Source organism: Halichoeres trimaculatus, unplaced genomic scaffold (assembly GCF_033239565.1).
Source record: "Halichoeres trimaculatus isolate MK-OKI-2021-1 unplaced genomic scaffold, fHalTri1.1 fHalTri1_scaffold_2, whole genome shotgun sequence".
NCBI classification, from domain to species: domain Eukaryota; kingdom Metazoa; phylum Chordata; class Actinopteri; order Labriformes; family Labridae; genus Halichoeres; species Halichoeres trimaculatus.
The window spans coordinates 10,915,140-10,931,151 of record NW_027437180.1 but is presented as its reverse complement, the minus strand read 5'-3'; the positions used below and the strand labels follow the sequence as shown (position 1 = coordinate 10,931,151).

At 42.3% G+C, this 16,012-nt stretch overlaps 1 protein-coding gene across 6 annotated transcripts in view; it reads left to right on the top strand.

Annotated features, from left to right (window-relative positions):
* The first annotated feature begins 1,644 nt into the window (after positions 1 to 1,644).
* Positions 1,645 to 16,012, top strand: part of sorcs1 (sortilin-related VPS10 domain containing receptor 1) — a 344,624-nt gene continuing 330,256 nt past the window's right edge. For all 6 annotated transcript variants that reach the window (XR_012599518.1, XM_074686239.1, XM_074686234.1 and 3 more), the window contains exon 1: positions 1,645 to 2,484. Coding sequence is in view for 5 of the 6 variants with exons in the window: in XM_074686239.1 (XP_074542340.1) it covers positions 1,777 to 2,484 (708 nt within the window). In the remaining variant the exon portion in view is untranslated. The remainder of the gene's footprint in view (positions 2,485 to 16,012) is intronic.

Here is a 16,012-nt window from a genome sequence, read left to right as displayed (position 1 = left end):
AAAATTAATCACAGAGGAAAACACAGATCTCTCTTTTTATTTCTAAACTTCATCAACCGGCATGGTGTTGTCAAAGAGAAGTAGCATTTCAAAATAACCCACCTTGGTGCTGATAATCTCATTTTAATGTGTAGATTACAATCTGGTATATATCAAGAAGGGAGACTTTTTCAAGATTACTTAGAAAATTCTCACAGGGACTCAGGCAAAAATAAAGGACAACACTTGTTTTTACTCTAGTTTTTTGGAGTGCAGTCTCTTTATTTTCGGTTAGTGGAGCAGGCACCCCACAGAGGGTACAATCATCAACTCACTCTTTACAGATTCAACACTCTTTGATGCATCTTACCCACACTCTGACCACTTTTCCTGTTTTTCTTTATCCATCTTAAGAGTTTCTTGGTATAGGTCAGGTAAGATTGATGCACCCTGTAGCAGTTACATTCCCTCAAAAAGCGAGGATGAAGGTGTGATCTAAACCAATTAGAAGAGGGGACGCAGCGGGCAGCACTCAGCTGTAATCATCACTGTTTGGTCATTATCAACACGTGGCTGTTTTACAAGCTACATTTTTACGCCAGAAGACTTTGAGGAACATGTGTTAGGATGTCCGCATGGGATCAGACAGCACATGTGACAGTCTCATTATCCTCTCCTTCATCCTTTAATCATCATTTGTTGTGGCCTTTGGATATTCTTCCTTGCGGTGGAATGATCCACTTCTCCAGGCACCAATCTGCCCGTTTCAGTGCCTCCCTCATGGCAGCCTCCTCTGCTCTGAGCTAGGAAGCAGCCAGCTGTTGGAGTAGTCCGTGACCATTTGTGCGTCCCTTTGTGCTCCTAAGTGTTCATCAGCAATCACCATAACCTCCAGTCATTAGACACAGAGAGCTGCAGGGCTGCTATCAAAGAGATGAACTTCCTGTCTGCTTGTTTGGAGTGGATACATCCCTGACACCTCGCACACTCTGCTGCTCGCTGATACTGAGCGTGACAGTTTCTCAGGATGTCTCTTTTTTGGGGGGGGATGATGCAGTTTATTAATCAGGATCAAGTCTTGACTGTATGTTTCATCTCACGGGTTATTCTGCTGCTTCAGCTGCTTGGGTGATTAAAAAAGAAGCTGGATCAGTTTCAAAGAAACATGTTGTGGAGAAAACTCGTGTTCAGTGTGGGCTCTTGAATTCTTTATAGCTGTTTAATAAGTCATGGAGGCTACCATCCCTGACACTGCATTTAATTGGAAACATATTAATATGTTCCAATTATCGCTAAACCCCTGTTGAGACCTGAGAGGACTAAATGGAATCAGGTTCATCATGGGTAAAATAATACAGTTTTATCTGATATATTAAGCAATTTAGTTCCTGCGGAGGTAGGTTGGTGATCAAATCTGCATCAAGAGAGGGAAAAAAAAATCTATGATAGGGAAATGTGTCAGTGAGGAGGATTACAAGAGCAGCAGAGCAAAAATGACTGCTTTAATTATGGCAGACCATATGGTGGAAAATAACAAATATGGAAAAAGACAGAGGAACATTATCCTCCATCTCTCACTCTCAGCTCCTCCCCCATGCGCGCGGGGCTTCATTTGATCAAATCCTTCAACTTGGACCACTTAGACTCAGCCGCACTTTTTACAACACTGCATTTGGGCAGCGCCACAACTTGCGCAGCAGTTCAACCCGCTTTCCACAGCCGAGCGCGAAAGCAGTCCCAGAGAGGAGCGGAGGAAAAAGGGGACTTCTCCTTCACAATCCTTCACTGCCGCCAGCGATGGAGAGGAAGGTCAGATTTCTGCCAAAGTGGCACAGTTTGGCGCTTTGGTTTCCGCTGCTGATGATGCTCTGCTTCTTCTTCAAAGACACCGAAGCTGAGATAACTTGTAAGTCATGTCAGCGTGGAAATAAGTCGCGTGTCCAGGAATTACTGCTGAGATATGATACGAATGAATCCGCAACAGGATTTAAGGGAGAAGTTTTGGTGGAGGGAGACGGGGCAGGTGGGACCGAAAGTCAGCAGCGGCAGCTCCGTTGCGCATCTGGGTTCGCCGATTGTGCTCCGGATCAGGCGAAATCCGGGGAGCCAACGCTGGGACGGAATACGGACAACCTGCGCGAGAAAGGCGAGAATGTTGAAGGCGGGTTTGCGAATTTAAAAGTTTTTAATGTGAAAATAAGCGACCAGAGGGAGAGCAGTGATTCGGGTTCTGCTTCTGAGACCCGGTACAGAAAGCGCACCAGGAGAAACAGCAGGGACAGCGAAGCTGAATCAAGCAACTCAGCCCGGAGTGAAGACCCGGGAGAGGGCACGAGCTCGGCGGCCGGACGCAGAGTGGCGCGCGCTGATTTGCGCTGGAGCGGAGAGGAGCGGAGAGCTGGCGCGCGACAGGAGGAGCTAAAACTCAACAGCACGATGTTCGCCCTAACCGGAGATTCATCCCACAACCAGGCTATGGTGCACTGGTCCGGCCAGAACAGCAGTGTAAGTCATTTATCTACATATGTTCGCTGCAAGCATCACTGGGCATGTGCGCAGACACGGAGGGGAAATGGGCGCTGATGTTGGCCATCAGGTTGCACACAGCTCCCTCAAGAGAAGAACCGAATCTGTGTGGTGCGCCCTTTCAGTTCAATGTGTGTATGTGTGTGTGAGAGAGGAGAGAGTTAAAGTGTGAGGCACACACTTCTCAGAATAAACCGTCACCTCCAAGCTGAGATAACACTGCTGCCAGACACCTGTCTTACACTTTCATCCTCACATCTTCTCTCCCAAACACAAACATGATTATTTCACAGTGGAATTAAATGAATAGGGAAAAGGAGTCAGAGACCACATCAGTAATGGAGCAGGGAGGCAAACCTCTGACTTAACATGAAATTTGGCAGAGGAAAGCTTGAACTCTCCATTTGTTTAGGACTTTTCAATTTGAGATGCGAAGCGAGGGACCTATGTAAAGGAGAGGGAGAGGAAAGGGAAGGGAAGGCAGGGAGGTGAGGGTCTTATTCCCGGGGCTTCTCCAGGCTGAGCAGCTGAATTGATGTCGGGTTAAAGCCGCTCATGTTGAGCAGGGAGCATCTCTGACCAGAGGGCAGGATTTTCAAGTAGCGCTGGAGGTTGTGGGAGAGGTTAAGCAATTTCAGACCTCTTCCTTCCCTTCCCCTCGCCTGGCTGAAGCCGTGCTTCCTGAGAACACAGGCCAGAGAGCGTCTGCAAACTTTGGGTCTGTAGAGGAGACTCTCTTCTTGTTGCTTCTTGGCATCATTTGGGATTAGATCCATTATTTCTGCAGCTGCATGCATGAGGAAATCAGGTTTGAAGGATTCATAGTGTTGCTTTAGCAAGAAGGAAACATAAAAAAGCCTTTTGCAAAAATTAAAACTGTTGAATAAGACAAAGCCTCACCTGTTTGGTCCAAAAGGAATGAAAATATTTGTTTCTCAGCTGTTTTTCCTACATAAACAGATTACAGCAGCTTTACAGCAAATCCATCAGTTTCAGACTCTTACTTTTTCTTTTTCAAATTTATATCAATTGCCCTTTCATAATGTGCTTCCTGACTATTTCCTGCCTAATTGACCGTTAGCTCTCACTACAGCTCTAAAGCATGATATTATGAGACTGAAAGTCATAATCAAGTCTTTATATCATCCCTTAAATTACTAATTTTACATGATGCAAGCACTGCACAGTGTTCAAGGTTCTTTTTATTAATAGATCTCCACAGTAGGGAGAACATGTGTCCTCAAAATTTGCAAAAAAATCAAACAAAAGATGAATAATTAAAAGAGATCCACTTAACTCTGAGTCTCAGTGCAGCCTGTCTTATTGAAGCATTGATATGTGCTGTATCCACCTCGACTCTGCAGCTGGCTGTGCTGCTGGATGTGTCATTCTGCGCGGTGTCACCCATGGTGCAACACATTTTATGACTTGTTTTACCAGCTGCTTCTTATGCAGCATTTCAGTCTTTCTTCAGAGACAATACAGGGTGAGTGTGTGAGAAGAAGAAGGAGACAAAAGTCGTGACTTGTGTTGATTTTAAAGCAGAACCAGTGCAAACACACTCTATGCTGTGTCCCCAGTGATAATCGAAGCCTGAATGCATTTTCAGATTATTACTTTAAACTTTAATTAACAGTGGAAGAAGAAAGACTCCAGGCTTGTTGAACTAAAAAGCTGAAAGACGGAGTGAATGTGTTCCTTTGCTGCAAGGGCTGACGTCTCGACTCTGCCGCTCTTTGTTTTTCCCCCAAATATAATTAGCTTAGACTTAGAATGAAGGCATTGAAACACAAAATGTTCCTTTCCCTAAAAACCCGGTGTCCAGGAGGATACCATCGAGTGTTGCATGAGCCTACATCCTGTCTGTTCCACATCCACACAGCTCCGTGTTGCACCCATGTCTGTAACAAAACCAATTACAGTCAAACACGTATCATCAGCTCCCATGCCCGAGCACTAAAATTCCATCCTGCGCCTTTAGGCTTTTTCGTGGGCTCGACAAACTAGCGTAGCTTATGACAGAAAGTCGACCTACAGCAGGGTCAGGGCAGACAAAAATCCCAGTAACATCATATTTCTCTCACATATGTACATCCATTTTTTTAAGTCTCTGCTTCTGCCAATTTGTGTGCACCCTCAAAACAAAACAGCCGTCATTATTTAGCAGCTGCGTTTTATTTTCTGTGATGTGAATACTTGTTCAGCCGAAACTGTTTGCCCCTATTCTTTCAGCCGACACACACGACTTAACTGGAGGGTTGCAAGAATAGAAGCTCCTGCATTAAAAATGTAGAGTTGTTGCTATAAGCAGGAACAGACGTCCTCGGTCTTTACAATCTGAGCGGCTGTATAAATAAACAGATGAGTCAACAAAACGCTACAGAGCTGGAGTGAAAAGGATGCAGAGACGGGCCTCTGCGCTCCTAATGTTTAACCTTTAAGGCATCTATAAAGCTTGTCTCTTAACCAGCCTGCATGACTGGAAGCCTGTATGTCGGATTGGATTGGAGCTTCTAATTATGACTCACGAAACATTGGCCACAAGAGCCATCGCAGCCAGCAATAACAGGGCAACAATTCCATTACGAGTAAATACACACACACACTGAGTCAATAGAGTGTCCTGATTTAGTCAGTCATGGCGGTATGAGTCTTTATAAACAGACCAGGATGCCTCAGGCCCCAGTCAGTGAGTTATACTCCTCATGTTAGCTGGCGTAAACTATTCATGTCTGAAACGTATATTTGGAACTGACTCTGGGGGGAGTGATCTCAGGGCACGCTGACACAGAGGAATAAAAAAAACAAAAAAAAACCAGGCATCTCTTATCGATGTACCTCAGTTTGGAAAAAGAGTTCCCTGAAGAGTTTATGAGTCACCAGTCTGACAGTTGTTTCTCTGGAGTTTTCATGTCGTGTTGTTTCTGGTGCCCCTTCTGGATGCAGAGTGATGAGGCACTGTTTGAAACAGAGCTGCGTGAAGTTTCAGACTGTTTAAATCAACAACTAAACTCTCATTTATTATCATTGTTTAGTTTCTAAAAGGTGAGATGTGCTGATTTCATGCCACAACTTCACTCCACGACATGTGTGTTGAGGTGTCCAAATAAATGCCTGAAAATTATCTGTGCCTGCGGGAAAAAAAGGTTACTGTTTTTGCTGTTACTAATTAAACGGCATTTGTTTAACTCTAAAGAAATGAGACAGCAATTGAATTTGGTGGAGTTTATTTATAAAGATGCACTGGTATTGGGTATCGGTGCCCCTCAAAGCTGGATCAGTATATATGAGGAGGGGCAAATCCATCCAGGCAACCAGCTCTAGGCTTTTTTTTTTTTAACTGGCGCTCTTTTTTTTGCTGCATTTCCAATCTACAGGGTATAAAAGTTTACCATTGAATAGAATTCCTGGACATTATGAAGCTTTTTTTTTTTTTTTTTTTTGTCAATATGCTGGAAAAGAAAAAGAAAAATTGTAGTTTAAATGAATATTGACTTCAGTATTCTAGTTTTTTTTTTTTACTTTTTACCCAAAACAGTACTAATCTTATGCAGGATGTAAAAAAATATTTAAAACTGGTGACTGTTTTTATTTTGTAACTGTTTTCCTTGTCTGAAATAAACTGAACTGAACTGTATTAGTCAATACCTCAAGCTCAGGTATTGGTATCAGAACCAGAAAAGTTGGATGGGTGCATCCCTATTTATTACAATAATGATATACCTTCTCAAATTCAAGATACTCAATTTTGTGCAGAGTTGCACTTGCTCAAACTACAAGCTTTGAACTTGTTGTGACTCTTGCTCATAGACTGGGACACTGATTGGTAGATGTTTGGGAGGTACTTTTTTATGTTACCCCAATGAAATCTCTTCGTAAACTAGTAGAAAAACGGTGGTGCAATGGTTAGCGCTGCAGCCTCACAGCAAGAAGGTCACTGGTTTGATTCCCAGCTTGGCTGGTGGGCCTTCCTGTGTGGAGTCTGCATGTTCTCCCCGTGCATGCATGGGTTTCTCTTCGGGTACTCCGGCTTCCCCCCACAGTCCAAAAACATGCTCACCAAATTAATTGGTCACTCTAAGTTGTCCCTAGATATGAGTGTGTGAGTGAAAGGTTGTCTGTTTGTGTGTCAGTCCTGTGGTTGACTGGCGACCAGTCCAGGGTGTACCCCGCCTCACACCCAATAACAGCTGGGATAGGCTCCAGCCACCCGCGACCCTGAACGGGATAAGCTGTATAGAAAATGAATGAATGAAGTTTCCGATTTTAAAATTTGATGGGGTTTTGCAAACCCTAAATATGACTTCAACAGATGGCCCATGAGTTTTGGCTTTCATTTGAAATCAAGTTGAGTATATACCCCACTGGAAAAATAAATAAATAAACAAAAAAACTATAAAATAAAGATAAAAGATAAATAAACACAAAGATATAAAACAAAATTTAAAATATTAAAGAAAATAAAATAGAAAAATAAAATTAGATAAAATGTCTTTAATGGAAGCACTTCTCCAAAATTGGCCCTAACATAAATATGTTCATGGTTTAACTCTTCAGTCTACAGAGCAGTGAAGTGTTCACACGCTATTCACACACTAAAACAAACATTAAATCTTTTATAGACATTAAGCTGTTTAAGTTAGAAAAGCCAGTTTCTTCACCCAATACAACATGAAAACAGAAAATTATGACTAAAAGAAATTCAATAAAAAACTTAAAAGAAAAATCCCTGATCACGAGCTTACTTCTCTCCAGCCCAGTCTTAAATAAATATGCTGAAAGTTGCTTATTTCACTGAAAACACAAGCACTAAATTTCAGTTAAATATACGAGGACGAATCATCAAACCTAAAAAAATGTGTCTCATTGACGTCATCCCGAGTGATGTTCAAGTACCTCCATCATTTAAACACAATTAAAGATCAGAGTGGAAAGGAGACAAGAGAAAAGGAATTAGTGATGAGTTATTAACTGAAAATCAAAGATGTGCGCATAAATGAATGATTCATTGCCCCCATTTGACTTTGGATTAAAAAACAAAAAAAATGAACCAGCTTGATTTGACCTTGTCAGAAGAATGTGTGAATTTCACCTGTGACTAAAGTCTAATGTAAAGCAATGTGAAAACAATGTGTTTACAGACTGTTACAGTGAGACACAACCTAAGCCTAGATTTAGATGTTTCTGCTTGGTATTTGCTTTCTTGCTGGATGTACTTTATCTCTTGTCTGTTGTCAGATTTCACTGTATTAAAAGACGCTTCTCATCTCTCAGAGATCTGCTGTGGCCTTGGTGTATTTGACTGTGTAGGTGGACAGCTCTGGAGCAAGAATGATCCAAACCCCGAAAAAGAAAGAGAAGACAAGAAAATAAAAACAAACATAAAGCTTTTTTTTCTAGCAGACATGTGTCACAGCTTAAACTTAAAATTTCATTTTTTTTCTGAAAGTAATAGCAAATTCCTGACCAAAACATGCAGCTCACTCAATAAGGCCTGGTATTACAAAACAGTAATTTGAGGGGTTAAGATTTCCCACTCTGTAGGTGACAACACACTTTTTATAAACAGTATAACAAGGTCTCAAGGGCCAGGGCTTGTGACAATACTTACTCTAAGGGTTGGGTTAGGGTTAGGGTTAGGATTGTGGCCTTTCCTGTCGAAGGGGAGAATCAGCCAATCAGGAGGCAAGTTAACTGAAGAGGAAGAGACAAGAAGCACAGCCATCAGACAGTCGTAGTGGTGCTACTTTCTGGACAGTGCCTGATTTAGACCCCTTTTACACGATGTTTGGCCCCAAAATGCAAAAACGCAGAGAAAAAAATCCAGGGACTAAGAACGCTGTAGTAAGCATGCCAAGCCTGTAGTTGGCGCTATGACTGTCCTTCCCAGAAGTGGCTTTTGGTAGATCTCCACTGAAGTAGAGTTGGGCCAATCATCTGGTGAATTGGTGAATACGAAAAGCAGAAGAGGAGCAATAGATGCACATTTTGTTGAAAGGCAGTCAGCAGATTTAGAAGATTGGCACAACACGGTCGTCCACGACAATCGTTACAATGGTACGGCTTGCTGTTTACACGGCAATGGTGGTGGCAGCGTTTCAGAAAAATCCCACTCTGGAGGCTCTTTTCAAAAGTTTGTGTTTTAGGTCAGTTAAAGTGCTGTTTTAGTGTAAATGAGCAAAGTCACAAGAGGAAAACGTGACAAGACTATTGGGTTTATCCTAAAATAGTTGTCCTTAGTTGCTTAGCAAGCACCAACTCTTTGCTGGGCCAGAGCAAGACACCTAGTACATCATGGGCCAGGGGTGGAGCTACCATGACCACAATCAGCAGTGAAAACTAGCCATTCTCAGAAAGCTTCTGAGTGAGTTGTCTGTTGTTTTTTTGGCATTTTCTCATTGAAAACTTGAAATGGAAGTGAACTTGAAGCATCTGTATATTGCCTCTCTTATAGATCAAATCTACACCTTGAAAAGATCGGTCCAAACTTGCCTCTAAGACTAAACTATGATTTAGTCTACAGAGTATAAAACTTACAAATGAATTGTCATTTCTGTAAATTCTGAAGCTTTGTTTTAACCAAACTACTGTTAAACATTTAAACTCTAATAGTTTAAACAAATATAAGCCTCAGTAATTCCACATGTACCCATTTTATGTATTTTGCTTTAAACATTTGTTTAATAGTGACACAATGGAGTGGCCCCAACTTGGCTTCTTGCTGATGAAAACTGGTTCTTAGGAAGAACGTGAATAAAACCATTGTGTTGTGCGTTGGACAAAACGTCTGCTAAATGAAATTGTAGAATTGTTATACAACCAATTAAGTAGTAGCACTGAACTAGCACTGATGGAAAAGGGGTACCTGTGGTCTGGTTGGATACCAGTTCCATCCATAAGTGCCACTGCAATCAAGACCACATTGATCATCCTCACAGAGCTTTTAGGGCTTATTTTCCTTTTCACCTTTTTGCTGTTTAAGAAAAGACAGACCAAACAACTTTCTCTACACACAGCTCAGCCACTGGCACACCACAGACTGACAGAGTGCTGTGAATGTGTAAGCTGTGCAACCACTCAGGTACAGGGCTGTAGGGAAACAAGGCTGCTCAGAGGCTTGGTGGTTTCATTAATGTTTATCTGCCAAAAATAATAGAAAACAGTGTTGATGTAATTACATAGTTTTATTGTAATTAGATTAAACAGTTACAATAGAATATATTCAGAGGTGAATACATTGCAACAAAAAGCTGATTTGATTGAAGCCAAAATGCTAATAAAGAGCCGTTTGGGAGCTTAAAGAGCCGGCTGAGCCAAATGATCTGGATCACTAAAAGGCGGTTAATTCCCATCGCTATCATCTGACTGTCGCTGTTTACTCTGTTTTAAGATCTCAGTAATTACAAAAAGAAACATAAAATGGTTGCATCATCCTTTTGAGGCATGGCTGGCAGAACTGTTTGTTGTATTAACTTGAAATTCATGCTGGTGTAACAGCCCCAAACAAGAATACCAGGTAATCGTTGAAAATTATTGTTTGTTTAGCATATTTATCTCAATGGCATTGCATCAGTCTGTGCTGCTGTGGAAGTCACCATGTGCATGGATGTGATTGGAGTCATGAAAAACTCAATGATTCAATCATAAATCACTGGATTGGTTTAGAATCTGCAATCAAAACACAGCAGGCCCTCTCAGAAACACACTCTTTACTCTATTCATCGCTCTGCGTCACCAGATTCACACAATGGAGCGCTTTCCAACACATTTTTTATTTATAATTATGGCGTCACGGTGAGAGGAACACAAGTGAGAAAACAAATACCTGCTGAGTTCTTGGCGCTGTAATTGAGATTCTGAGAAAAAGGTTACAGGTAAAGAGCAGCCGCTCTGCGGGGCCCTGTGGCATATTGCTCAGGTGGATGTACAACATGCACGGCCACAGGATTATTTACATTAGGAAATGTCACACATGGAGTACTTTGCTCTGTCACTCTGATGAATTCGGGCTGACATATCCTCCGTCAGGCTCACAGGTTTGCTCTGGAGCTTCAATGCTGACAGAGGACATGTCCTGCTCGATCATGTCCAATAAAAGCAAACATGTAAATCATCACGTAAAGCCTCCAGAGACGACAGCACTGCCCCAGCTTTTCTCACACAGATGCACAAATGAAACACATCCAGAGACTTTGTCGCCAATTAACGAGAACGCAATCACATGGTGCTCTTTGAAGCGTTGTGAGAAACTGGCTCACATATGCCGCCTCTGTTGACAGTCTCGCACCACCTCTCCGGGTGCTGAGGGAGTATATGGTTGTTTGTGTGTTCCCGTAGCTATGACGTCGTCGAGTTCCCTGCCAACCCTGGATTTATTTCACCAAAGTCACGTCTGGGCTGCGCAGTGGTATTCCACGCCATCAAGGCTTTTTAATTTGCTCATTTTCAGACACTGGGAGCCTGTCGATGGCTCGTGGAGTCGTGGGCTGGGCTATAAATCGAACACATTTTCAATCTGCTCATCTCAGATTGCAGAAGTGAAAGCTGCGATCTGGAGCTGACATATGCTAAATTGACAAGATGTGTTCGGCAGAGATGACTCTGAGGTTACTGCAGTAGTATCTGATAGTTTGTCAACTCCTATTTGTTGTCATGTTGTAGAAATATAATGCACTGATGGTTTGGCAGCAGGCATCCTCATAACCACTACAACAGCTCATGAATTCTGTCCTAAATGTGCTTTGTGCTAATAAAGATAGAAATGGGATTGTACAAAGCATCATGAAGACATGTTTTTCTGATGTGATCTGTATTCTTGTTCTGTGAGTATGTGAAGTCTGTTGTTGGACTGAAGGATTGTTGTACATCTATGAGAGATTAAAACCCAGACAGCTCAATTGACATGTTCAAGGTTTTGTGCTTTCTGTGTCAAACTGGATTCAAATACCACTTTGGGTTTGAAACACCAGGCATGCAGGTGCAGCTAAAATCAACTTCACACACCTCACCTCAGACCAGAAGCCCAAAACTCAGGCATGAGAGCATGACTGCAAATACATCAACTAGCGTTTGGTATCAAGAGCCAGTTCAGTTTCAGAACCAGGCACGTGATTTCCAGTTCAGTTTATGGATTATTGATGGTGACGCACAGTTTTCAGGATTAAACTTCAGTGAGGATTCCGATGTGAAATGGAAGCTTCAATAAGAATGTTAGATTTCTTTCAAATAGGGATGGGTATGAGTAATGGAGTACTCGAATACTTGCCACTAACTCCATTATTTGAGTAACATTTTTGTGCAAGCCCAGCTTTTAGCGACATGACTTGAGCACACACAGCTTTACACGTGTGACCCAGTGTTTTGTCATACCCAAACCAAAGATTCCAGGTTGGAGAATTATTAACAGGATACAAACTTCTCTGGCCACGGCTTCTGCACCGAACCAGATTTCAGAAAAAAAAAAACAGCTGTTTTACGGCAGCTACAGCAACTCTCTTGGAACATGTTATTACAATGAAAGAAAAAGCAGAACAAGTGCAGAACCATCTGCTACACCTAAGACATGACAGTCAAGAATAGTGATGTCTGGAAATACTTTGACCCAAACAAGAAGCTAATGTGCAGTGACAGACATGTGGTGTTAAATTTGCATGTGACAGAATAACTAGTTGGATGTTTAACCACTTGCACTTAAAGCACAAGGAGAAAACGGTAGAAGAAGGCTGTCTCGCATCATGTCAATTGCTAACCCTGTTAGCACGTCGATGTGATAAGACCAGAGTGTAGGAGATCATCTTGCTAATAACTGGAGGTGTGCTTCCACCAAGTGTTGTGGAAGGTGAAGGCTTCAGAGAGCTGATGGTGTTTGTCGAGCCTGAGTACAAGCCATTGCTACTGTCTTTCAGCGCATTCTACCACAGTGGAAAAGATGTACTCAAAGACTTCCACTATGGTCTGGGAGGTCTGTGTCCAATGGACCCTATTTTCGTTAACGTTTCAAATAAAAATATTCTGGTTGTATTTGAATTTTTGTTCATTAGATATTTAGAATATTGGAATACAGTAATTACTGTAAATTCCCATTCTTACCTTCAAACCGAAGTCTTGCACTAACAGAGTGAAAAGGGTTAATCACAAGATTACACTTATTTTTATGCAAAGTCAAACACATTACATGAAAATTAAACACAGATCATGATCTTCTTCTTCAGACCAGATGCAAATTTTGCGTGTTCATCCCTTGAAGGTTGGATGGGATGTTTAGGTTATTTCAGACATTATTTTCAGGTCATGTGACCAATGTAATATGCTGTGATTGGCTGAAATACAAGTGGAGGGAGTGAAAAAGTTAGTGTTCATTTTTTTTTTGTTTCTCTTTACAGCTGCCTTTTTGACAACTTAGATGGATGACACCGTCTGAAATGACCTACACATATTAATAAAACACTTACTGATGTCCCTCAGGAGGTGTTACAACCATGGCCATCTGGGAGGTGACCCCGGGTAGACCCAGGACACGATAGAGAGATCATATCTCTGTGCTAGCCTGGGTCTGCCTTAGTGCTGCACGATTTAGGGAAAAGGTGCGATTTGCGATTAGGTGGACAATATTGCGATTGCTGTTGTGCTTGAGATTTAATAAAAAAAGTTGTGTCATGATGAGTCTACAAACTTGCTTGGTTATCATGGAGAAAAATCTGAATTGCATGTGCTGACATTGCGATTGTGATTGCGATAACCTCTTTTGCGATTACGTAATTGCATGTGCTGACATTGCGATTGCGATTGCGATTGCGATTGCGATTGCGATAATCGTGCAGCCCTAGTCTGCCTTGGTATCCCCCAGGGGAGCTGGTAGAAGTGGCCGGGGACAGGGGCCACTGGTCTTCAATGATGTCCTGGGATTTCTGGAGTTTGGTATTCATTTCAAATTTTTTAATTTCTACTCACAGATTCCAATTTTACTAAACACATTTCCATGATTTATGGAGAGTAAGTGGCAGTTTAATATCAATTGATACAAAATCAAGACAGTTGTCGTACATGTTGCAGTATGTTTATATGGACTCAGAGACGTGTGAAATCCAAACCAAAGGGATTTAAAACATACAATAATAAAGAGGCAGTCATCTCTGAAACCTACCCTCATGTTACCCAGCTGCGTGTTAGCAGCCGTGATGTGTCGTCGTTTTGTGTATTTCTCTCTTAGGAGGGGTTTGGCAGTTCACATTAATCTTTAATGTGGCATGCTCAAAAAGAGGACAGTTTTTCTAAGTAGATAATAAGTTTGCTGCCTCTTAACAAACACTTTGGTAAGGCCGGTTGACTTTTTGTTAACACACAAACACGGTTCAACTCTCTTTGAGCTTTCTCTGTGCTTGAGGAGTTCAGAGAAGGTTTCCAGAGTAATTGACCAGCAGATTGCTTCGGCTTCCCGCTTCTATTTGTTGTTCAGAGGACTGACTAATGGTTTTCTTGGCTGTCAAGCTCACTTTTAAACATCTCAAGTAGAAAGGAGCTCTAACACTATTGTGGGCACTTGTGAACCTGTTTGAACGAGGTTTGAGAAAGGTCAGAAGTCACTTGAAGGGCCAGGCATGGCACGATTTAAGAAAAGCTGTCTAAACCAACAGCCTGTAACCAACAGTTTAGAGATCAGCTCTACCAAAAATATTTCTTTCCTTTGAAGCTCATGATCACTCTGAACAGAAATCCTCAGTTTTTTAACTATTTGCGCTTAAATTACTTTTAATTTAAATTTAGATAATTTATTATTTTCCTTTAATTTAATTTTATTATATTTAATTATTTGCTCTTTGTTGCTAGGCGCCACCCCGTTGTGGCTGCCTGTTACAGCAGCTCTCCCTTTCTTGTCCGTTTCTTGTATCTATTTTATGTCATTTTTGTCTTCAACTGGTTTTTGTTTTCAGTGACATTTTTACTACTTTTGCTCCTGTGTTTGTCTGGAGATCCTACATGTAACCATGGCTGCATTGTTTACATGTGAAATCAGCTATTAGCAGCCTGTAGCATATCAATGCTAACTGGTGCAGGGCCTGATGTTTCCCCACAAGGTGAGCAGAAGGAGGTTAGGATGCCGTGCTGGTTCTCAGGTGTGAGCTAAGTACATATGATCTATCTCAAATAAGATGGGCAAGCTAGCCGTGCTAACCCAGCATCAGAGGGAAGCCCGAAAGGCAGAGTAACATCATGCTTTACCCAGACATGGCTAACAAAGCTAACATCCGACACCAAGGCCACATTAGAAGAGCTTCACCTGCTGTGAGCAGACAGGATCCAGGAGACAGAGACTGAACAGACTGCTGATGAAGCTCAGTCCTGGACCCTGTGGAGGTGGAGACTGGCTGAACTGGAGAATGATGGACAAGCTGTCATCATCTATTTTCTTATGGACCTTTTTGCACTTCAGTTGATAGCTGCTGTGACTCCTCCTGAACCCCCCTTTGGGGATAGATAAAGTATTTTCTATTCTATTCTATTCTTTCTATTCTATTCTGTAGTGAGTAAGAAGTTGCTCAATACACTTTGACCTTAAATCTTCTCTCTGGTGGAAACTGAACCAGACACCTCTGACCTCCTGTGTGCAATGTGAGCCCATGAAGCTGCTCTGTTTCCTCGCCCCAGTCATGGTTGTCATTCTGCAGGAGACACTGATCGCCTTAAGCTTCCCAACTGAGGCACACAATGAAGTCGCAACAATTTTAGTTTTCCTAATTCCGTCTGTGTCCCCGCCTCCTTCCTCTTGGCTCACATGCACCATGTGTCTCAGCCACACACACACACACACACACACACACACACACACACACACACACACACACACACACACACACACACACACACAAACACACACACACACACACACACACACACACACACACACACATCCCGTGTAGAGCTGCAATTACAATGTGAGCCTCTAAATCAGGTTGTGAACACCTGATAGCAACATGAGCAGAGTCTAATCTGAGGGCTTTCAGACCTGTTCCTTAACAAATCCTGCTGAGAGCAGAGAACAAAGAACAACACAGAAAAGGTGCGCCGAAACAACAAACCTAACTGAAGCCACTGCACGCGCTAAGCTGTCCTCTGGGGTACGTGCCTGGGAGTGATCAGGCAGGCGGACGCTGTCATGCTTCGGTGAGCAGCGTTTACTTGCCATCAGGCCGCGTATGCCCACAAACAAACCGGTCCCTCTGTCTTACCAGAAGCAAGAGCCCCATGTGAGTCATTATCTCTTTTATTCTGAAGTTACACTCTTTAAAAGACTGCAGAGAGGAGTCTGAGTCTTCCTGAAGGCAGACTCTTGACAAAAATATATAGACTTTGTGGGTAATATGTGGGGGCACTTTGAGCCAAGCCTGTGAGGCTCCAGGAGCGCACACTTTATTTCAGTAAGTGCCCTCAGGTGCTCCTGAGAGCATCGCTCCTACCGCTCCCACCACTCTGCCTCTCTCCCTCACGTTCTCTTTCATTCAATCATGCA